The following is a 24,016-nucleotide window of genomic DNA, read 5'->3' on the forward strand; positions in this document are numbered from 1 at the left end:
AAGCTTTCTTCAATAGTGGGGGCCCCGGACCTTCAAAGCCCATGAACGCTGGTAGGGAACCTGGAACGTCTCCCTCTGGTAGCGGAGGCAGGAACGGCATCCCGTCTCCCTCTGGTGGCGGAGGCGGGAACGGCGGCCCGACTCCCTCTGGTGGCGGAGGCGGGAACGGCGGCCCGACTCCCTCTGGTGGCGGAGGCGGGAACGGCGGCCCGACTCCCTCTGGTGGCGGAGGCGGGAACGGCGGCCCGACTCCCTCTGGTGGCGGAGGCGGGAACGGCGGCCCGACTCCCTCTGCTGGCGGAGGCGGGAACGGCGGCTCGTCTCCCTCTGCTGGCGGAGGCGGGAACGGCGGCTCGTCTCCCTCTGCTGGCGGAGGCGGGAACGGCGGCTCGTCTCCCTCTGCTGGCGGAGGCGGGAACGGCGGCTCGTCTCCCTCTGCTGGCGGAGGCGGGAACAACGGCTCGTCTCCCTCTGCTGGAGGAGGCGGGAACGGCGGCCCGTCTCCCTCTAGTGGCGGAGGCGGGAACAACGGCTCGTCTCCCTCTGCTGGCGGAGGCAGGAACAGCAACTCGTCTCCCTCTGCTGGCGGAGGCGGAAACAACGGCTCGTCTCCCTCTGCTGGCGGAGGCGGGAACAACGGCTCGTCTCCCTCTGCTGGCGGAGGCGGGAACAACGGCTCGTCTCCCTCTGCTGGCGGTGGAGGGAGAGACAGCTCCGGCTGTTCCCCCTCTGCTGGCGGTGGAGGGAGACAGCTCCAGCTGTTCCCCCTCTGCTGGTGGTGGAGGTGGGAACAGCCTATATTCTTCCCCTGCGGGTCCCTTCAGCCCTGGGCCTGTGGGCTTCCCTTTCTCGGGCCGTGGACGCACCGACTCCTCCCGCTCGGGCCGTGGACGCACCGACTCCTCCCGCTCGGGCCGTGGACGCACCGACTCCTCCCGCTCGGGCCGTGGACGCACCGACTCCTCCCGCTCGGGCCGTGGACGCACCGACTCCTCCCGCTCGGGCCGTGGACACACCGACTCCTCCCGCTCGGGCCGTGGACGCACCGACTCCTCCCGCTCGGGCTCCTCCCCCTCGGGCTGTGGACGTTCGGGCTCCTCCCTCTCGGGCTGTGGACGTTCGGGCTCCTCCCTCTCGGGCTGTGGACGTTCGGGCTCCTCCCTCTCGGGCTGTGGACGTTCGGGCTCCTCCCTCTCGGGCTGTGGACGTTCGGGCTCCCCCTCTCTGGGCGACGGCAGCGGCTCCCCCTCTCTGGGCGACGGCAGCGGCCCCCATTCTGGCTCTCGGGACGGCGGCTCCTCCCCTTCTGGCTCTCGGGACGGCGGCTCCTCCCCTTCTGGCTCTCGGGACGGCGGCTCCTCCCCTTCTGGCTCTCGGGACGGCGGCTCCTCCCCTTCTGGCTCTCGGGACGGCGGCTCCTCCCCTTCTGGCTCTCGGGACGGCGGCTCCTCCCCTTCTGGCTCTCGGGACGGCGGCTCCTCCCCTTCTGGCTCTCGGGACGGCGGCTCCTCCCCTTCTGGCTCTCGGGACGGCGGCTCCTCCCCTTCTGGCTCTCGGGACGGCGGCACCTCCCCTTCTGGCTCTCGGGACGGCGGCTCACCCCTCTCTGGCTCTCGGGACGACAACTCCACCTTCTTTATTGGAATAACTGGGGCATCTCCCATATCTATCGCCAGGTAATTAACGACCATCAGGGCCAGCTCTGTGAAGGACGCCGGGTGATGCTGTTCCTCCCACTTTTCCCACCTCCCCCCATATCATTACTTACCCTTGATTTAAATTCAACACTTTTCACTATATATACAAGCATTTTATTGGCCTTTTTTCAAAGTTTGGTGCTTCTTTCATTTGTTTGGTGTGCTAGGTAATCAAACATGCAATCTTCAGGTGTGAAAAAATTATCGCGTGGTGAAGGCGGTGATGTTGGAAGTGGTGGGGTGGCTGCCGAGGACGGGGTTTGCAGCTGCTCCTGGTCCCGATTGTGGGGGCATCCTGCCCAGTTGTGGCCATCCACCTCACAGCGCCCACACCGGTCAGCTGGTGGCCCATCTGGACAGGACATCCACTGATGATCCACCTTCCCGCACCAAGAGCACCAGGGAAAAAGGCTGGCTGGGTCCTCCAGCTGGGGTGGCTGTTGTTGCAGCAGCTTACATTTCTTCGGCTGCTGCATCTCCTGCCTTTGCCGCTGTCTGCTCTTCTTCCCCATTTAAATAAAGTTTCCAAAAAAAAACTCCCAAAAAAGAAAGAGAAAAAAAAAAAATTACTGCTCTGAGCCTCCAGGTGGCGCTATCCCACTGCTGACACCAACTGTGACAGGATTGACCAAGGTTTGAGACTCGGAGACAGTTTTAAGTTCAAAAATAAAGTTTTTAATAAACACAAATACAAAATAAACCGGCACAAGGGCCAAACAAAAAGGTTTTAAACATAAAATAAACACAAAGCAAAAAGCAAAACTTACGAAAATAAAGGTTTCCAGGCTGGGCGTTGCCTTCACTGGATTACCAAAACAGCACACACAAAAACACTCTTGCTTCTCCTTCTAGAACTCTCCTCCCAACTGGGAGACTGAGGCCTCCTTTTATGCCAGGTGGCTAAGTCTATAATTGAATAATTAATTGACTGATTGCTCCCACCTGAAGCAATCAATCTGGGCAGGGAGGAGAATTTAACCCCTTCCCTGCTAGTATTTCTAAGGGCAGAGCTCTGCTCTGCCACAGCCTCCTATTTTCTGTTCTGAATACCCCTTTATCTAATCTCCATTTGTGACCCCTGGTGGTTGTTTTTTCTTTTTTCAGGTCAAAAAAGTCCCCTGGGTCGACATTGTCAAAACCTTTTAGAATTTTGAATGCTTGAATCAGATCTCCGCATAGTCTTCTTTGTTCAAGACTGACATATGACATGCCTTTTAAACCCGGGATAATTCTGGTCGCTCTGCTTTTCAATCTTTCTAGGGCAGCAATATCCTTTTTGTAGCGAAGTGACCAGAACTGAACACAATCTTCTAGATGAGGTCTTACTAATGCATTGTAAAGTTTTATCATTACTTACCCTTGATTTAAATTCAACACTTTTCACTATATATACAAGCATTTTATTGGCCTTTTTTCAAAGTTTGGTGCTTCTTTCATTTGTTTGGTGTGCTAGGTAATCAAACATGCAATCTTCAGGTGTGAAAAAATTATCGCCCCCCCTAGTTAACTCAACCCAATTAAAGGGATAATTAGGGTCAGCTATTTGAGTACTTTGGTTAACAACCATTTGGGCCAGCCCTGCCCAATATAAATCTGACTAACTTTGGCCCTTACCATCAGAGTGTTGTCAGCACACAGGTTCTAGAGGCACATCATGCCACTAACAAAATAAATTCATGAAGACCCCTGGAAAAAATGTTGTTGATGCCTATCAGTCTGGAAAGGGTTACAAAGCCATTTCTAGGGCTCTGGGGCTCCACCGAACCACAGTCAGAGTCATATTGTCCAAATGGAGAAAGTTTGGGACAGTAGTGAATCTTCCCAGGAGTGGCCGTCCTGCCAAAATCTCTCCAAGAGCAAGGTGTAAAATCGTCCAGGAAGTCACAAAGAACCCTAGAACAACATCCAGGGATCTGCAGGCCTCTCTCGCCTCGGCTAAGGTCAGTGTTCATGACTCCACCATCAGAAAGACACTGGGCAAAAATGGGATTCATGGCAGAGTGGCAAGGCGGAAACCATTGTTCTCTAAGAAGAACATGAATGCTCTTCTCAGGTTTGCCAAAAAGCACCTGGATGATCCTCAAGAGTTCTGGAACAATGTTCTATGGACAGATGAGTCAAAAGTGGAACTTTTTGGCCGACATGGGCCCCTGTTATGTCTGGTGAAAACCAAACACTGCATTCCACAGTAAGAACCTCCTACCAACGGTCAAGCATGGTGTTGGTAGTGTCATGGTTTGGGGATGCTTTGCTGCATCAGGACCTGGATGCCTTGCCATCATTGAAGGAACAATGAATTCTGCTCTGTATAAGAGAATTCTATAGGAGAATGTCAGACCATCTGTCCGTGAACTGAAGCAGATGCGCAGCTGGCTGGGTCATGCAGAAAGACAATGATCCGAAACACACAAGAAAGTCTACATCAGAATGGTTGAAGAACAAGAAATTTAAAGTTTTGGAATGGCCTAGTCAAAGTCCAGACCTAAACCCCATTGAGATGTTGTGGCAGGACCTGAAACGTTCATGCTCGAAAACCCACAAATGTCACTGAGTTGAAGCAGTTCTGCATGAAGGAGTGGGCCAAAATTCCTCCACAGCGCTGTGAGAGACTAATCAATAATTACAGGAAGCATTTGGTTGCAGTTATTGCTGCTAAAGGTGGAGTAACCAGTTATTGAGTCTAAGGGGGCGATTACTTTTTCACACGGGGACATTGGGTGTTGCATAACTTTCTTTAATAAATAAATGAAATATGTATCACATTTTTGTGTTTATTTGTTAACTCACTTTCCCTTTTATCTAATATTAGGTTTTGGTTGAACATTCAGTGTCAAAAATATGCAAAAATGCAGAAAATCAGACAGGAGGCAAATACTTTCACGACACTGTAGATCATTTACCATTTTGGATCTTATTATAGTTTCCATAAGTTTACATATAATAGAAGACAGGCTTATTGGTCTGTAGTTACCTGATTCGGTTTTGTCTCCCTTTTTGTGGATCGGTATTACGTTTGCAGTTCTCCAGTCTGTTGGTACAACCCCTGTCTCAAGAGACTGTTGCATGGTCTTAGTTAGTGGTTTGTAATAACTTCTTTGTTGGAGTACTATTGGGAGGATCTCATCTGACACTAATGACACTTCTTTGAAAATGGCTGCCTGTATGTCATGGATGATTCAAGATTGGGCAGTAACATTTTCTCTTGAGCAGTCAGTTGCGCGGTTGTTTGTGTACTCGATTTTAATACATGCGTCACTTTTTACAAAATTTTAAGATGCACTTCTTTCATTTCTTTGATTACTATTGGGAGGATCTCATCCGGCCCAGGGGATTTGTTTATTTTAAGAGCTCCTAGTCCCTTTAACACTTCTGCCTCTGTTATGCTAAAGTTATTTAAAATTGGATTGGAACAGGTCACCATGTGGGGCATGTTGTCTGTGTCCTCCTTTGCAAAAACCTGTGAAAAGTAATCATTTAATATATATTTGCCCTTCATCTATGATGTTGCCATTTGTATCTCTGAGACATTTTACTTCCTCCTTGAATGTTCTTTTGTTCTTATTATATAAGCTCAATTGGCCGCGTGCCGCCTGGGTGGAGGGAGGGTTAGGTCGGCCAGGGTGACCTCGGCTCACCGCGCACCAGCGACCCCTATGGTCTGGCCGGGCGCCTGCGGGCTTGCCTGTAAGGTGCCCGAGAGCTGCTTTGTCCTCCGACGCTGCAGCTCTTGGGTGGCTGCATGGTGAGTCCGCAGTGTGAAAAAAAGCGGTCAGCTGACGGCACACGCTTCGGAGGACAGCGTGTGTTCGTCTTCGCCCTCCCGAGTCAGCGCAGGGGTGGTAGCGGTGAGCTGAGCCTAAAAATAATTGGCCATTTCAAATTGGGGAGAAAATAATCAAAAATAATTGGCAACGACTGAATTATTAAAAAAGAAAAAAAAAAAAAAACACAAAATATGTTTCAGTATTCAAGTCCAGTGCACAATACAACCACAAAGCAGCCACAGAACAGACACAAAACAACCAGTCCTTGTTGTTGTGTCCTTCCTCTGCTGCCACTGAATGCTGGCGCTCAGTAAGCATAGAGAGAAGAGAAGAATTAGCCAGCTGGCGGGAGTCAGAGTTGGCTGGGAAATGTAGTGCCAAAAGTCCGGGCTTTGTACACCCGAAATATAAAGTTCCAAAAAAACAACAATATAGCTCGATCCATAAAACACTGCAGTGCTCGCCTGCCAGTAATAAACAGTTGCAACACAGCCAGTGTCCTTGTTCTGCTGTCCTTTCTCTGCTACCACTGAGTGCTGCCGCTTACTCTAAGTGTAGAAAGTGTATGTGTAAGACCTGTTTCATTCCTTAAAGAGGTTCTAGCTAATTAAGTAATTCCAGTTCTAATCACTATGTAGGTATCACATGTGCAGTTTTGAAAGAAACACACATTGGAGCAAACAACATGTATCTAGTAAAACTTGTATCTAGTCTGGATGCTTTTACTCTGTAGGTCATTTCAACATTAATAACTGCTGATAGTAATTGTTATTTCCCTTCTGTAGACACCCCCAGAGAGACCACAGCGCCCCAAGAGCCTGCAGTTTGGTGATCGGCGGATGACCCTGTCCTTGTTTCAGGGACCTTCCTCCCAGCTGAACTTGTCGACCCCTCTCAGCCCTCCTCCAGGCACCCCATGCACGCCCCGAAGCTCCAGTAAGTAACACTGCAGGGGCAGGTTATTTAGATGTTTATTTTTAGGTGAGCTGCATGACAACTATGGCCTTATCATGCAAACAGGCACAACCAGACTAAACCCAGTGCTTAAAGGACTTTGCTACAATGGTAGACTGACAGAACTGAATCTGTTTATTCTGGAACAAAGAAGAATTTTGGGGGACATGGTTGGTCTTTGAAATCTTAAAAGGGGTTGATATAGTTAACCCGAAACAATACTTTAATCGCAGCACAGAAACCAGGACCAAAGGACTCGGTTGGAAATTAAGTGGAGATAGACTTGGGACAGATGGATGGAGAGTGGTGAGGGTATAGAATGGGCTGCCTAGTCATCTTGTTTAAGCAGAATCACTTGGATACTTTAGACCCAACTTGACAAAGTTCTGAGATCAGTTAGCTACTAGGAACTGGACGAGCTTAGATGGACTGAATGGCCTCCTCTCGGTCATTCATTTTCTTATGTTCTTATGTATGCAAGACAAGTTATGAGATAGTGCCAGTGAAGTAAGCAAAGGTGTGAAAATATTGTTGAGAGGGAACTTTTAAACAGGTCACACTCTGTTTTCCTTCCTGTTAAACAGGCCGCTTTCTGTATTCCTTCCTGTTAAACAGGTCACTCTCTGTATTCCTTCCTGTTAAGGTTTCTCGTCTCTACAGAGCGAGGGGGACGTGAACTCTGACCTTCAGGACACTCCGCCCCCAATGCCTCCTAAACACAAACCTCTCGAGAACGGCAGCCAGAGGAATAGGAACTCCACAGAGGTAAGGGTTAGGGCAGGACTTCTCAAACCCGGGCCTGGGGAGCCCTTGTCTGCTGGTTTTCATTCCAACTGAGCTCTCAATCACTTAACTAAACCCTTAATTGAACTGATAATTTGCGCAATTAGACCTGTTTAATTGTTTTCAGCTTTTAAACAGTTGCAGAGTTCAAGTTACTTATAAAATGTTATACCTAAATTTAAATCTGCAACTGTTTAAGAGCTGAAAACAATTAAACAGGTCTAATTGCGCAAATTATCAGTTCAATTAAGGGTTTAGTTAAGTGATCATATAGCAATCCACACTTGGAAACCTTCCTAACTTGTCAGTTAGACAATGTGAAAGGCTTACGTCCCAGGGGAGTGATCAGAGTGTGGTTTTAACTGAGGTACTGCTGTGCCCCCCATCCTGTAATATACATATGTGTGATAAATGTGCCTGGGGTCTGCAAAAATCTGCAAAAAAAGGAGGAGAAGAAATTGTTACCTTATTTTGGTGACTTATTTCTCTCACTGTATGACAGGTATTGACTTTTTGTTTTCTACATTTCACCTAAGAGTGTTTGGAACTACAAATTAAAAGTGAAATGGTGCTGTTGGTTAATTTATTTTTGCTGCGCCAAAAGCCTGAAAACACGTAAACTATCTTTGCTGTACAGTGTCTCTGGCAGTTCTCGCTGGTAACTTGGCTCAAGGAACTACCGTTCCTCTCAATTAGCTCTTTAATTACAGTACTCTGCTCTGCAGTCAAATGTTCCCCAATTTTTATTTCACTCGGACTTGCCGTACCCGGCAACTAGGGACCGAGTTCTAATTCGTCATGCTGTACCGTGCAGGTTCCCTGTCTACCCATGTTTTCACCAGATTAACATGGAAAATCTGGTATGGTTTCCTTTTCCCTGTCTGAGACACTTTTATAGTTTACATTACTTAACTTCTCTGCTATTTGGAAGGTCCGTGCCATTTAGACAAAAAATTGTGTGCATGTGAAGGCAGCAAAACTAACGCTTTGTCTCCAACTTTAAACTCTCTAGACAAGTGCTGGCGTTATACGTTGTCTTTTGTAGTTCTTGCGCTCTGATCAGATTTTCATTTACCAGACTGCTGACCTTTTCCATTCTATCACTCATTTTTATTACTTACTTGACCACATTGTCCCCTCTAGGTGGCATCTCCTCCCACACTTCTTTGGCAATATCTAAGATTCCTCTCAGCTGTCTCCCATACAATAATTCAAATGGTGAAAACCCGGTCGACGCCTGAGGAACCTCTCTGATAGCAAACATAAGAAAAGGAAGAAAACTATCCCAGCCAGCTACATGCATTACCTTCTTTATCATTTGTTTTAATGTTTTATTAAAATGTTCAACCAAACCATCTGTTTGTGGGTGGTAAACAGAGGTAGTATTTTTTTTACTTTGCACAACTTATACATTTCTTTCATAACTTTGGACATAAAAAGGGGGTCCTTTGGTCAGTAAGGATCTCTTTAGGGAAACGCTTGCGCTATGTTATTTTAATTAGTATTCCTTAACGGTACAGCCCCGGGGTATCTAGTGGCGTAATTCACAATGACCAGAACGTACTGAAACCCTGCTTTAGACTTTTCCAGGGGTCCAATTAAATCCATCCTCACTCTCTCAAATAGCACGTCTATGAAGGTAACGGGACTAGCGGGGCTTGTGTAGGTTTCCTGCCAGCGACCAGTTGACACTTATGTTCTTCTTATGACACAGAGGGCATTTCTAAAATGAACATTCTATAAACGTAGTCCTCCATAACAACAATCTCCTATGTAAAATGAGTGTAAAAAACTGCGTTTTTAAAACTGTATACTTCTATTTGAGTAAACAGAACAAAAGATTGTGAAAAAAATGTATTATTATTATTATTATTATTATTATTATTATTAATATTATTATTATTGTTGGTGGTGTGCAGTTATTAAAAATGCTTCCGTGAAAATAAACTGAGAACAAAGATCAGAAAAAAAGATTGTGCAATTGTAATAATAATAATAATAATAATAATAATAATAATAATTAGTCTTTTCCTTGGTAATTAATTTGAATATTTCCAGATATCGAGCTGTTATTAAAAATGCTTCCGGGAAGTTGCCTTGTAATTGGACAGCAGAAGCAGTGTGCTCTTCGGAAGAGCTTGATGAAGATGATGAATTAGCGTTTCCTGCTGTCGACAGTGTGTGTGACCAGGTTTTGCGTTGCTCTTTTGTTGACGGTCCTCAACTGACATCTTATTAAAAAGATTGACATGTACTTTAAACTGCATTTTGTTAATATCTGATGTAGTAATCTTGTTTGATTTGTTGTTATGATGCGGTTACGAAGATTCTAAGGGCATATATCTCTACCACTTTATCCCTGACTTGTTTCAAAAGCTCTTTGGTCTTCATGGTTGCTTTGTTGGATCACTATGTGAGTTGCAGCTTGAAAGTCTTTTTATATACCTGAGGGAAATTATCTACAAGTTAAACCACTTTGAGTACACACGGGCTGAAACCATTTCACTAATTTTGTGACCTTTCAGACAAATTATTTGCACCTGAGCTGATTTAGGGCTACAGTAGCAAAGGGGTTGAATACTTATGCAACTAAGATTAATTTGTTTTTCTCTTTAAATCTTACTTATTTATATTTTATATACATTTTTTAACTTTATCAATGTGGAGTAGTTTGTGTAAATTCTACATGCAAAGTCTAATGTGAAAGCTTTGGCTGTGTGCTTTGGGTCGTTGTCATGCTGAAAGGTGACCTTCCGTCTCAGCTTTCTTGCAGAGGGCAGCAGGTTTTCCTCAAGGACTTCTCTGTACTTTGCTCCATTCATTTTTCCCTTCTATCCTGACAAGTGCCCCAGTCCCTGCCGATGAGAAACATCCCCATAACATAAGAACATAAGAACATAAGAAAGTTTACAAACGAGAGTAGGCCATTCAGCCCATCTTGCTCGTTGGGTTGTTAGTAGCTTATTGATCCCAGAATCTCATCAAGCAGCTTCTTGAAGGATCCCAGGGTATCAGCTTCAACAACATTACTGGGGAGTTGGTTCTAGACCCCCACAATTCTCTGTGTAAAAAAGTGCCTCCTATTTTCTGTTCTGAAAGCCCCTTCATCTAATCTCCATTTGTGACCCCTGTATTAAGTAAGCCAAGACGAAGCATGGTTGGTACAGTGTGTGATGAAGTCATAACTTTAACTACATTTTGAGTACAAGAGTTCCGAGGGAAAGCTGTTAGTGGGGAACTGACACTATTTCCATTGGGTAGATTAAATGCTTCAATTGTGAAGTCTGTCCATATGACTGAGCCCTGTGTGTCAATTCTCCTAGTCATACCTAGTCAATGGCCTTTACAATAATTCTCAATGTTTTCTGCCAATCTAAATAATAATAATAATAATAATAATAATAATAATAATACATATTTATTTATGTAGTAACAACAAAACTCAAACTAAAACATGTTAATATTAAGAAAAAGCAAGATTTAAAAATAACAATTGAGGGTGAATCTCTAATAAAAGACATAAGAACATAAGAAAGTTTACAAACGAGAGGAAGCTACTCAGCCCATCTTGCTCGTTTGGTTGTTAGTAGCTTATTGATCCCAGAATCTCATCAAGCAGCTTCTTGAAGGATCCCAGGGTGTCAGCTTCAACAACATTACTGGGGAGCTGGTTCCAGACCCTCACAATTCTCTGTGTAAAAAAGTGCCTCCTAATTTCTGTTCTGAATGCCCCTTTATCTAATCTCCATTTGTGACCCCTGCCACCACCATGCTTCACAGTAGTGATGGTGTTCTTTGAGTGATGCACTGTGTTGGGTTTGCACCAAACATAACGCTTTGCATTTAGGCCAAAAAGTTCCATTTTAGTTTCGTCAAACCAAACTTTGTCCCGGAGTTCATTTGAAAGTGCCTTGGTGCTCATGGTTGAGTCTTTGCTTTGAAATGCATTACCCAGCAGAGGGAACCTACAGGAACTGCTGAATTTATCCTGAAATCATGTGAATCACTACAGTTTAACACAGGTGGAGGCCACTTAACTTGGTGTGTGATTTTGAAGGCAATTGGTTACATCTGAGCTAATTTAGGATTGCTATTACAAGGGGGGTGGACACTTATCCAACCAAGCTATTTCAGTTTTTATTTTTAATTGTGGGGTAGGATGTGTAGATAAATGAAAACAAAACTATTGTAATGCATTTTAATTCCAGACTATCAGGCAACAAAATGTGAACATTTTGAAAGGGGGTGTAGACTTTCTGTAGGCACTGTGTATATGTGTGTGTGTGTGTGTGTAAAAAGTTTTAGGCAGGTGTGAAAAAATGCTGTAAAGTAAAAATGCTGTAAAGTGCCTTCAAAACAGCATCAATTCTTCTAGGTACACTTGCACACAGTTTTTGAAGGAACTCGGCAGGTAGGTTGGCCCAAACATCTTGGAGAACTAACCACAGTTCTTCTGTGGATTTAGGTAGCCTCAGTTGCTTCTCTCTCTTCATGTAATCCCAGACAGACTCGATGTTGAGATCAGGGCTCTGTGTGGGCCATACCATCACTTCCAGGACTCCTTGTTCTTCTTTACGCTGAAGATAGTTCTTAATGACTTTCGCTGTATGTTTGGGGTCGTTGTCATGCTGCAGAATAAATTTGGGGCCAATCAGATGCCTCCCTGATGGTATTGCATGATGGATAAGTATCTGCCTGTACTTCTCAGCATTGAGGAGACCATTAATTCTGACCAAATCCCCAACTCCATTTGCAGAAATGCAGCCCCAAACTTGCAAGGAATCTCCACCATGCTTCACTGTTGCCTGCAGACACTCATTCGTGTACCGCTCTCCAGCCCTTCGGCGAACAAACTGCCTTCTGCTACAGTCAAATATTTCAAATTTTGACTCATCAGTCCAGAGCACCTGCTGCCATTTTTCTGCACCCCAGTTCCTGTGTTTTCATGCATAGTTGAGTCGCTTGGCCTTGTTTCCACGTCGGAGGTATGGCTTTTTGGCCGCAAGTCTTCCATGAAGGCCACTTCTGACCAGACTTCTCCGGACAGTAGATGGGTGTACCAGGGTCCCACTGTTTTCTGCCAATTCTGAGCTGATGGCACTGCTGGACATCTTCCGATTGCGAAGGGAAGTAAGCATGATGTGTCTTTCATCTGCTGCAGTAAGTTTCCTTGGCTGACCACTGCGTCTACGGTCCTCAACGTTGCCCGTTTCATTGTGCTTCTTCAAAAGAGCTTGGACAGCACATCTGGAAACCACTGTCTGCCTTGAAATTTCTGCCTGGGAGAGACCTTGCTGATGCAGTATAACTACCTTGTGTCTTGTTGCTGTGCTCAGTCTTGCCATGGTGTATGACTTTTGACAGTAAACTGTCTTCAGCAACCTCACCTTGTTAGCTGAGTTTGGCTGTTCCTCACCCAGTTTTATTCCTCCTACAAAGCCGTTTCTGTTTCAGTTAATGATTGTGTTTCAACCTACATATTGAATTGATGATCATTAGCACCTGTTTGGTATAATTGTTTAATCATACACCTGACTATATGCCTACAAAATCCCTGACTTTGTGCAAGTGTACCTAGAAGAATTGATGCTGTTTTGAAGGCAAAGGGTGGTCACACCAAATATGGATTTGATTTAGATTTTTCTTCTGTTCACTCACTTTGCATTTAGTTAATTGATAAATATAATCTATTAACATGTCTATTTTTGAAAGCATTCTTACTTTACAGCATTTTTTCACACCTGCCTAAAACTTTTGCACAGTACTGTATATATATATATATATACACTACCGGTCAAAAGTTTTAGAACACCTCCATTTTTCCAGTTTTTATTGAAATTTACGCAGTTTAATGTCTCAATGTACTCTGAAATTAAACCATAGAACAAATAAACAATTGGAGATAAAAAAGAAATCATGGAATCGTTTTGTTTAACAAAATTTTATCTAAATTTTTGACTCAACAAAGTAGCCACCTTTTGCAGATATAACAGCCGAACACACTCGTGGCATTCTTTCTACAATGGAAATCAAATATTGTTCGGAAAGTTCTTCCCAACACTGTTGCAGAAGTTCCCACAAATGTGTTGCACTTGTAGGTTGCTTTGCTTTCACCCATAGCCTGGAGGTATGTTTTGGGTCATTATCTTGCTGTAGGATGAACCCCTGACCAACTAGGCGTATACCAGAGGGTATTGCATGGCGCTGCAAAATGCTGTGGTAGCAGTTTTGGTTCAAGGTGCCGCTCACTCTGTGCAAGTCGCCAACTCTGGATCCAGCAAAAGAGCCCCAGACCATCACGCTTCCTCCTACATGTTTGACAGTTGGTGTCACACACCGAGGAACCATCCTTTCGCCTACTCGATGGCGTACAAAAACCCTGTGTGATGAACCGAAGATTTCAAATTTTGATTCATCGGTCCATAAGACCTTCTTCCAGTCTTCAGTAGTCCACTGGCAGTGCTTCATTGCCCAGGCAAGCCTCTTTTTCTTATTTTGCCATCTTAGCAATGGCTTTCTTACTGCCACTCGACCTGTCAAACCTGCAGCTCGAAGTCTTCTCTTCACAGTTGAAACTGAGACTTGCTTACTTCGACAGCTGTGCTTCAAGCTGTTGTCCTGTGAGCCGCCTATCACGCAAGCTGTTGACTCTCAGAAACTTGTCTTCTGATTCTGTTGTGGCTTTGGGTCTGCCAGACCTCTTCCTGTCAGAGTTACCTCCAGTTTCCAAGTGCCTTTTGATGGTGTAGGAAACTGTACTCACTGACACCTTGGCTTTCTTTGCAATTTCTCTAAAAGAAAGACCTATACTTTTAAGGGTTATAATGGTCTGTCTTCCTTTGTTAATTGCCTTTTTCTCGCCATTATGAGAGCAATGTACTACTTCCTGCAGTACAATACTGTCCAAATAATGCTTAAGAGGGTGTAGTAACACAGTCTGTTCCAACACTGCTTTTATACAGACAGAGGGTTTGTAAGTAATCAACAAAAGTTGGGACACCTGTAAGAATTGTTAGCATCAACTTTCAAGGCTTAATTTACTTCCATTGCTGCAGAACAGCTGTAAGTTGTTAACCCATTACTTGTTCCCTGAAAAAGGCCTTTTTGTATAATTCTGAAATGTACATTATTTTTCAGTTTTTGGTAACCTAAACTTTTTTTTTTAACCTCTGGCAGTTTACTGCTTACCTTTGTACCATTTCAGGTTATTCACTGGACTTGAACTGCTTAAATTTCAATAAGAACTGGAAAAATGGGGGTGTTCTAAAACTTTTGACCGGTAGTGTGTGTGTGTGTATATATATATATATATATATATATATATATATATATATATATATATATATATATATATATATATATATACACAGAGCTTTATAAGAATCACTGATATAAGAATCAACTGCGTATAGTGATCAAAACACATCTTGCGTGATTAGGCACGTACGCAGCGTGGATAGTGCAATGGAAACACTGCATTGTTTGTAATCAAACGTAACTACGCCACTGCTTGTGCAGGTATGTTTTTTTGTGTTCTCTGTTAGTGAAAATTTGTTTCAATAAAGTGAATACAGATTCGGTAAAGGCACTCCGCGTGAAGTGCAGGATGCGCCCTATAACCTGGAGATCGACGGTTCAAGTCCAGGCTATTCCACTACCGACTGTAGATGGGAGTTCCCAGGGGATGGCGCACAATTGGCCGAGCGCTGCCTGGGTGGGGAGGGCTTAGGTCAGTCAGGGTGCCCTCGGCTCACCGCACACCAGCGACCCCTGTAGGTCCGGCCTGTAAGCTGCCCAGAGCTGCGTGGTCCTCTGATGCTGTAGCTCTCAGGTGGCTGCATGGCGGGCCTGCAGAGTGAAAAGAAGTGGACGGCTGACGGCGCACGTTTAGGAGGACATTTGTGTCCGTCTTCGTCTCTCCCGAGTCAGCGCGGGGGTGGCAGTGGTGAGTTGGGTTGAAATAAAAAAAATTATAATTGGGCTTTCCAAATTGGGGAGAAAATGAGAAAAAAAATAATTGCCGATTTCCAAATTTCAAAAAAGGAAAAAAAAATCGAAGAGAAGCTTTTACAATTTCAGCATTTCGTTATTAGGCGCCGTTCTAACAAATAGTACCAGCTTGGAAAGACCGGAAATGCTGATCCCCTGTATTTTTCAACATGTCAAGCAATAACACAGGTCACTAAAAGGGAGAAAACAGGTGCAATCACCACTGGAAATGAGAACAGCACGTAACTAATGCTCTGCAAACTGCCTCCATACATCTTTATTTGATGTTTTAATTTTTCCTCAAATTGAGGGTGGAGAATTTGGATTGCATCCTAATTTCGAGGGCATCTTAAATTCGAAGGAATCCAGTATTCACTCTGTTACATGTTTCAGTCATCACATCCTGATAACTTTTTAAAACTCAGAAGTTTGTTAGGTACACTAGAGTGTAAACCCTTATTCTTTGCATCAATCTTTTTAATGTAAGAATCAACTTTAAATGTTTTCAGTCTTCAGTATTCTATTTAGCATTATGTTATATGATTAACACTCTCTTTCTCCATCTCTCTCAGATTGGGCCCCCGTTACCAGTTAAAGGGGACTCCAAACCTCCTCCTCCTCCACCCCCCAAAACCAGAAGATCTGTTGTCCCATCCCCTGATCATGCTCCACAGTGAGAGGGCTTCTGCGTGGGAGGGCAGTGCAGTTCTGGAGTGGGGAGGTGGGCTAGCTTGGGAGAGTATCTCACCACCCCTCCAGTCATGGGACTCTGTTTCAAGCAAGGCCCCCTGCAGTAATGGGTGGGGCATTGCCTGCTTTGCAGATGGTGTTTTAAGAGCTTATTTTGTGGATTGTCTGAATCTTAACAGATGGCTAGATATATCTAATGTAGTTCATACAAGTGGCTGCCTCTTATGGAGTGTCATCTCGTGAATTCTGTTTTGTTTTTTGGTGTCATGAACTATGTATTAGAGACACACTTACTAAAGTTGTTTTTAAAGATGTGTTCCTAGTTTTACAAGCAGACGGGCACTATTGTTGTTTATCTTAGTTTTTTGAGAAAATGAAACCTATATGAGCTCTTAAGATACACAGTAACAAATACACTTAGGATACACAGTAACAAATACACTTAAGATACACATTAACAAATAAACGTGGCAGTCTTTCTACAGGGGTATGAGATGGAATGCTGTAATCTAGAAATTAAGACAAACATTTTGGCTATTGCCTTACTCACTTCAATTTGTGAGTCAGCTCCCATGAGTTTCTTATTGACCCCAAACAATATGATGGTGAAAATATGGCCTGCAGGGTGCAATGTAGATCCAACACTGTAGACAGAGCTTTTCAGAGGACCTGATGGTTTGAAATGGAATGGTGGTGGACATTGTTTTGATTGTGTTTTCCCAGTGAATGGAGTTTATCAGCATTTTGTTTGATCATTGATCAATTCTATATTACTGTTATATTGGAAGCCCGATAAGCAGGGCATCGTATCATACTGGATACCGGGCTGATGTGGATGCTCTCTGGTCATTGGGCAGCAACACCCTCATAACATTCTGCACCACACACCATAATGATCTGAATCTGTTCCTCTTCGCTTCAAGACATTTCACACCGGAAAGAAAATAGAGACAACCAATGTTAGAAATAATGCCTATGATGCTGCCTTATGGGACTCCCTGTAGAATGTTTTAAACATACTGCGCAAGATGACACTCCTAGAAAAATAAGAGACTCACCACTGCTGTGTTAGGAATGGACGATATAAAGAGGAGTCAAGGTGTGGATGCATTAACTAAGCTGAGCAATACCTTCTAAGCTGCAGTCTTACACAAAAGAAGGAGTATTCACCCACCTGGAACGTGTGATTTAGCTAATGTCAGATAATATTTTTTTTAATATCATGATTTTAAATGCACAACACAGAATTAACTTAAATCTAATTTTAATTTTTTTTTTTCTTGTTAATGAAAATTGTTTAGCAATTTGACAATTCCACAGCAGCCACCTTACCAAATACTATTAACTTCTTCTCATGATTGAGCCTATTGGGAGTTATTTAACCCTGTGTTGCAGACTTCAAAACTACAATGTCAAACATCATCACAAAATGCAAATCCACTAAAAATCCTCTCTGAGTAAATTATTTTTTGCGTAAGCAATGTTTTAAAAAGAGAAAGATACAATAAGATGATTAACAAAAAATACTTTAAGAAGTGCAATACAACTCTCAACACTGACTGCATGAGATCCAACACAGGACTTTTCTAGGGTCTGTTTTTATGAACTAAATACTGAGTCAACCATCAATAAGGTTTCATCTGCATAGAATTGTATTTGATTAATAAAAACTTACTTACTTAACCCCTACTGGCCCTTATTTTCCATTACTCCTGCAGTCTTGATTTTTATTTTTATTTTACTAAAATTTGTATTGACTTTTATTTCCAGTACATCACAAAGATGTGTATTAGTGTAATAGCCACCAAAGCACAGTGATGTATTCACCCTGAAACTAATATAAACATTAAATAGCTATCAAAAGCAGGAACGGATCTTAACTGACATGCATATATTACCTCATGTATTTAAAAAAGGTGAGCAAAATGCACTGGATCTCAATAATGTAAATACAAGAAAAGATGTTTTTTTTTTGATGGTTCGGTTTAGCTGAATGACGCCTGACCTGACTATTTGCACATTAAGAGCAAGATGCACAAAATCATAGTGGCTTTTTAACAGTGCTCTGACATGTCTGTTGTATTTATACTGGGTAGTGCCATGTTCTTAATAATGATATTATTTTCCGGGTACAATTAGCTTGACATGTGTTTGGCATTTCAGTCAGAGTAGTGCAGTCAGAACTCTCCTTTAATCCCACCTCTTTGTTATAAGAACATAAGAAAGTTTACAAACGAGAGGAGGTTGCTAGTAGCTTATTGATCCCAGAATCTCATCAAGCAGCTTCTTGAAGGATCCCAGGGTGTCAGCTTCAACAACATTACTGGGGAGTTGGTTCCAGACCCCCACAATTCTCTGTGTAAAAAAGTGCCTCCTATTTTCTGTTCTGAATGCCTCTTTATCTAATCTCCATTTGTGACCCCTGGTCCTTGTTTCTTTTTTCTTTATATTCTGAGGTGTAACTTTTTCCATGGTGACAAGGAGAGTTCTGTACTTGTGACAGGAAGTGACTGTTTTTGTGGCGCTGTCAATACAGGAACAGACCCAAACATGGTTGTGGAGTAGAGTATGTCCTTCCTGGCTTCTTCCTCATGTATTTTCAGGAAAGCAGGGTGCTCCACTTGATGTTTTTAAGGTAATCAAACGTACATGAAGACTTCTTTCATCCACAATCAGGAAGCTGCATTGCAGGGCTCTACCACACAGTGGATGACTGCATAACTACAGAAATAATTTCTAGCTTTAAAAAACAAACCAGAATATAAGCAAAACCATTGAAGATACAAGTAAGAACATAAGAGCAGTTTGACAATCAGGCTCACCCTTTCTTAGCACACCATTGGCCCTAATTGGAGGATCTAATTTAATAGGAATGCATGCTTCCTAGTATTGTAGATCCTACTAATTCACTTGGTAGGCTATTCCATGTATTTATAACTCTCTGTGTAGAGTGCTTTGTGTCTTATGTTCTAAACTTACTTTAGCTTCCATTTACCGGTACTTGTAATTTTTAAAATAATAATAAATGCACTATTACCAGTTTATAATTGCAGTTAAACCATGATTTTTGTAACTAGAGAAGGAGCACATCTATAAATACTTCAGATAGCCACTCCTGATATGAGGAACTTAGAAAACAGCAAGTGGAGCACTCTACTTCCATGACAACAAGTCAAGCATGTACTCTGCCTCTCTGCAAAGGCTGGCACATACTATTTTTTTTTTTTTAAACAGGGGTGACTGTAAAATTTGTAATGAATAAAACTTCAATTATTTACAAATACATGTGTCCTCTTTTCCTTCACCGTACTGATTTTTATTGTGCATAATTTAACCCACAACTTGTTCACAGTCATCCCCAAATACGACTTTAATTGACAATAGTTCTTCAGGGACTCAAACACCATATCATTTCATAGCTGGATTTATTTTTTAATCTAAATGGATTGTTATCTTACAAAGGACAATTCCACTCATGAATGAGTCATTTTCTTGTCAGTCTGTCTTGACAGGTATATACCAAAGCTTTAACTTTGGTTTGCTGCAGAAGCCCCTCCCATGACAGGAAGTCTATAAGAGGAAGTGCCCGAGCAGCCAACCCTCACAATTTATTTTCCTGAAAGGACCAGCTACATGACAGTGTTGCTTTCCCTTGCTTTATATTTTGTGCCTTTGTGACATTTTTGCTAGAAATATATTTTTTGTTCTTATTGTGCTGTGTGCTTACTGCTTAACACCTTGGTAGTGTAATAATGCTTCCCTTTCAAGTACAAAATGTAACCATTACCGTATGGTTATTTACCTCTTAAAGACCCGAAACCTAAATACGATATACCAAAGCTGCTCGCAGAGCCTGTGACGCAGTCATGGCCCGCCCCCGAAGGCACAATAAGGACTGTGCCCACAGATCTCAGCACTTGTTCAAATAAGTACTTGTTGCTTCTATCTGCTATAGATTTTCACATTTATTGTGTTTTGACACAAAATATATGTGATAATTAAAATAATCACTGTATTAGTTTCACTACACGTATTTGTGCACTATAGCCTGTTTGTTACATCACACTTCGGCCTTATGCCCCGCGTCCATGATTGCAGCAGGCTTGAAGGAAAAATGATGCCAAGGTCTGTGAGCATTGTCATTTTGTGCCCTCGGGAGCGGGTTATGACTGTCACAGGCTCTGCAAGCAGCTTTGATATTTTATTCCAGTTTCGGGTCTTTAGGAGATGAATACTCACTTGATAATGGTTACATTTCTATTTCAGGGAATCAGGGTTATGATATTAACCTAACATTATTACCATAACCCTGGTTCCTGAAATAGAAATGTAACCATTAACCTTCAAGGTCGCAGCTTCAGTGATGCAGCAGTCTTGAAGGAAAAAAGTCACCAAGATCTGTGGGCGCAGTCCTTTTGTGCCCTTGGGGGCGGCCCATGACAGCGTCACAGGCTCTGCGAGCAGCTTTGGTATATCTTATTTAGGTTTCAGATCTTTAAGAGGTAAATAACCATAAGATAATGGTTACATTTCTATTTCAGGGAACCAGGGTTATGTAATAAACTAATGTTTAGTTAAAGATAATAAAGCAAACCCTGTATTTCAACCCCTTCAATCCAGAAAGTAAAGGTACCGGATTTTGAAATAATTGCTATTTTTACCCCTGAATTGCTATTAAATACTATTAGAAAGAAAATAAAACATAAATCAATGATATATAACATTAACCCTTTAAGCCTATGTGTGCCAGTAAAATAAGTAAGAGACAAACATTTGATATGTACTTTGATTTTTTTTTAACAATACAAAATAGTTATTTTTGAAAAGACTAACAAACGTCATACACAATAAAAATTGTTTGTTGTAAATAACAACGTATGCAGTAAACAAAAGAAACCATTTATATGTAAACAGTAGAATACATACAAAACATGAGATTGCTGAAGAATAAAAATAAGTTTTTAAAAACAGAAAATCATACATATGTAAGATTTGTGATGAATAAAAAAAACTTTCTGTAAACAATAACATGCACATCATTACTATGACACGTACTCGCTTGTTAGTGCGAGCGCACAGAGTTATGTGAACACCTAGAAAACATGCAGAGAGGAATGGTGGGGTGATTGCTCTATTGAAAGCATGCAGAGATGAATGGTGGGGTGATTGCTCTATTGAAAGCATGTAGAGATGAATGGTGGGGTGATTGCTCTATTGAAAGCATGTAGAGATGAATGGTGGGGTGATTGCTCTATTGAAAGCATGCAGAGATGAATGGTGGGGTGATTGCTCTATTGAAAGCATGCAGAGGTGAATGGTGGGATGATTGCTCTATTGAAAGCATGCAGAGATGAATGGTGGGGTGATTGCTCTATTGAAAGCATGCAGAGATGAATGGTGGGGTGATTGCTCTATTGAAAGCATGCAGAGATGAATGGTGGGGTGATTGCTCTATTGAAAGCATGTAGAGATGAATGGTGGGGTGATTGCTCTATTGAAAGCATGTAGAGATGAATGGTGGGGTGATTGCTCTATTGAAAGCATGCAGATATGAATGGTGGGATGATTGCTCTATTGAAAGCATGCAGAGATGAATGGTGGGGTGATTGCTCTATTGAAAGCATGCAGAGATGAATGGTGGGATGATTGCTCTATTGAAAGCATGCAGATATGAATGGTGGGATGATTGCTCTATTGAAAGCATGCAGAGATGAATGGTGGGGTGATTGCTCTATTGAAAGCATGCAGAGATGAATGGTGGGATGATTGCTCTATTGAAAGCATGCAGAGATGAATGGTGGGGTGATTGCTCTATTGAAAGCATGCAGAGATGAATGGTGGGGTGATTGCTCTATTGAAAGCATGCAGAGATGAATGGTGGGATGATTGCTCTATTGAAAGCATGCAGAGATGAATGGTGGGGTGATTGCTCTATTGAAAACATGCAGAGATGAACGGTGGGGTGATTGCTCTATTGAAAGCATGCAGAGATGAACGGTGGGGTGATTGCTCTATTGAAAGCATGCAGAGATGAACGGTGGGGTGATTGCTCTATTGAAAGCATGTAGAGATGAATGGTGGGGTGATTGCTCTATTGAAAGCATGCAGAGATGAATGGTGGGATGATTGCTCTATTGAAAGCATGCAGAGATGAATGGTGGGGTGATTGCTCTATTGAAAGCATGCAGAGATGAATGGTGGGGTGATTGCTCTATTGAAAGCATGCAGAGATGAATGGTGGGGTGATTGCTCTATTGAAAGCATGCAGAGATGAATGGTGGGGTGATTGCTCTATTGAAAGCATGCAGAGATGAATGGTGGGGTGATTGCTCTATTGAAAGCATGCAGAGATGAATGGTGGGGTGATTGCTCTATTGAAAGCATGCAGAGATGAATGGTGGGGTGATTGCTCTATTGAAAGCATGTAGAGATGAATGGTGGGGTGATTGCTCTATTGAAAGCATGTAGAGATGAATGGTGGGGTGATTGCTCTATTGGAAGCATGCAGAGATGAATGGTGGGGTGATTGCTCTATTGAAAGCATGCAGAGAGGAATGGTGGGGTGATTGCTCTATTGAAAGCATGCAGAGATGAATGGTGGGATGATTGCTCTATTGAAAGCATGCAGAGATGAATGGTGGGGTGATTGCTCTATTGAAAGCATGCAGAGATGAATGGTGGGGTGATTGCTCTATTGAAAGCATGCAGAGATGAATGGTGGGGTGATTGCTCTATTGAAAGCATGCAGAGATGAATGGTGGGATGATTGCTCTATTGAAAGCATGCAGAGATGAATGGTGGGGTGATTGCTCTATTGAAAGCATGCAGAGATGAATGGTGGGATGATTGCTCTATTGCTGTATACTCTTCTTTACTTCCAGTGTATGTTGACATGTTTTGTTTGCAATAATAGCAAGCAAGTTATACAGTAGTCTCAGCTAAGAGAACACCCCTCTCGAAGCAAGCGAAGTGTTCTCTAAGATGGAGTTAGCCATCAGACACAATATGAATCAATAAATAAATAAATAAACATTTATTACTTGTCATGACGCATGTGCATCAACATATGAAATTAACTGAATAAGTAAAAGAAAAGCAATAGGCAAGTGTATGTTAATAAACTATAATAATAAAGTAACAGACAAACATTAATAAACTGTCAAACTAAATAAACACAGCCACCCTACACATGTTAAAAATGTAGCAGCAATATAAAAAGACATGCACATTATTTAACAGGTTTCAGGCACTGTGAGCCCTCCAAATCTTCCTCTTCAACAGAAGTGTCTTGGGTCAATATTTTTCTGCCCCTGCATTGCCCAGAAAATATCTTTAGGTTTGCTCCGGCTTAGCAGGACTTTTTCTCTGAGATGCCAGTTACGCCTGGCCTTGATCTTTCCATTAGCCAACAAGTCCTATGCTGCAGCGTCCCTCCTCGTCCGGTCTGGGGGGTACAAGGGTTAAGCCAATCAGTTAATCCTCATGGACGAGTTGAGATTCCGAAAGAGAATTTTAAATCATTAACAAGACAGCTGAAAAAGTTAGGATGCAGAATTATTCTCTCTGGTCTACTACCTGTTGTTGATAGTGGGGAAGAAGGGCTGGGATTTATAAACAACTGGGATTACTTTTGGAAAAGAAATAGTTATTATAGAAAAGATAGACTGCACCTAAATAGGTCAGGGGCAAGCAGACTAGCTGATAACATCGAACATCACCTAGCAAGGTATTTAAACTAGGAACTGGAGAGGGGAAGGAATCTAAAGAGGCATGTACAATTCAGGTTAAAGTATCCTGCCATTCCTGTTACCCACTGAGTAACACATAAAAGATTAATTCTCAAACTGAACGCAGTGGGGATTCAAGGAAATGCATGCACATGGATTAGGGAGTGGTTAAGATGTAGAAAACAGAAAGTACTGATTAAAGGAGAAACCTCAAAATGAAGCAAGGTAACCAGTGGAGTACCACAGGGATCAGTATTAGGTCACCTGCTATTCCTAATCTACATTAATGACTTTGATTCTGGTATAGTAAGCAAACTTGTTAAATTTGCAGACGACACCAAAATAGGAAGAGTGGCAAACACTGTTGCAGCAGCAAAGGTCATTCAAAATGATCTAGACAGCATTCAGAACT

At 42.6% G+C, this 24,016-nt stretch overlaps 1 protein-coding gene across 1 annotated transcript in view; it reads left to right on the forward strand.

Annotated features, from left to right (window-relative positions):
* The window catches only part of LOC131706871 (dedicator of cytokinesis protein 5-like), a 163,057-nt gene extending 143,886 nt beyond the window's left edge, over positions 1 to 19,171 (forward strand). The window contains exons 50-52 of the mRNA XM_059008765.1: positions 6,247 to 6,397; positions 7,059 to 7,180; positions 15,760 to 19,171. Of these exons, the coding sequence (XP_058864748.1) occupies positions 6,247 to 6,397; positions 7,059 to 7,180; positions 15,760 to 15,864 (378 nt within the window). The 3' untranslated portion in view covers positions 15,865 to 19,171. The remainder of the gene's footprint in view (positions 1 to 6,246; positions 6,398 to 7,058; positions 7,181 to 15,759) is intronic.
* The last annotated feature ends 4,845 nt before the right edge of the window (positions 19,172 to 24,016 follow it).

The sequence above is a fragment of the Acipenser ruthenus genome, chromosome 37 (genome assembly GCF_902713425.1).
Source record: "Acipenser ruthenus chromosome 37, fAciRut3.2 maternal haplotype, whole genome shotgun sequence".
Taxonomy (NCBI): Eukaryota; Metazoa; Chordata; class Actinopteri; order Acipenseriformes; family Acipenseridae; genus Acipenser; species Acipenser ruthenus.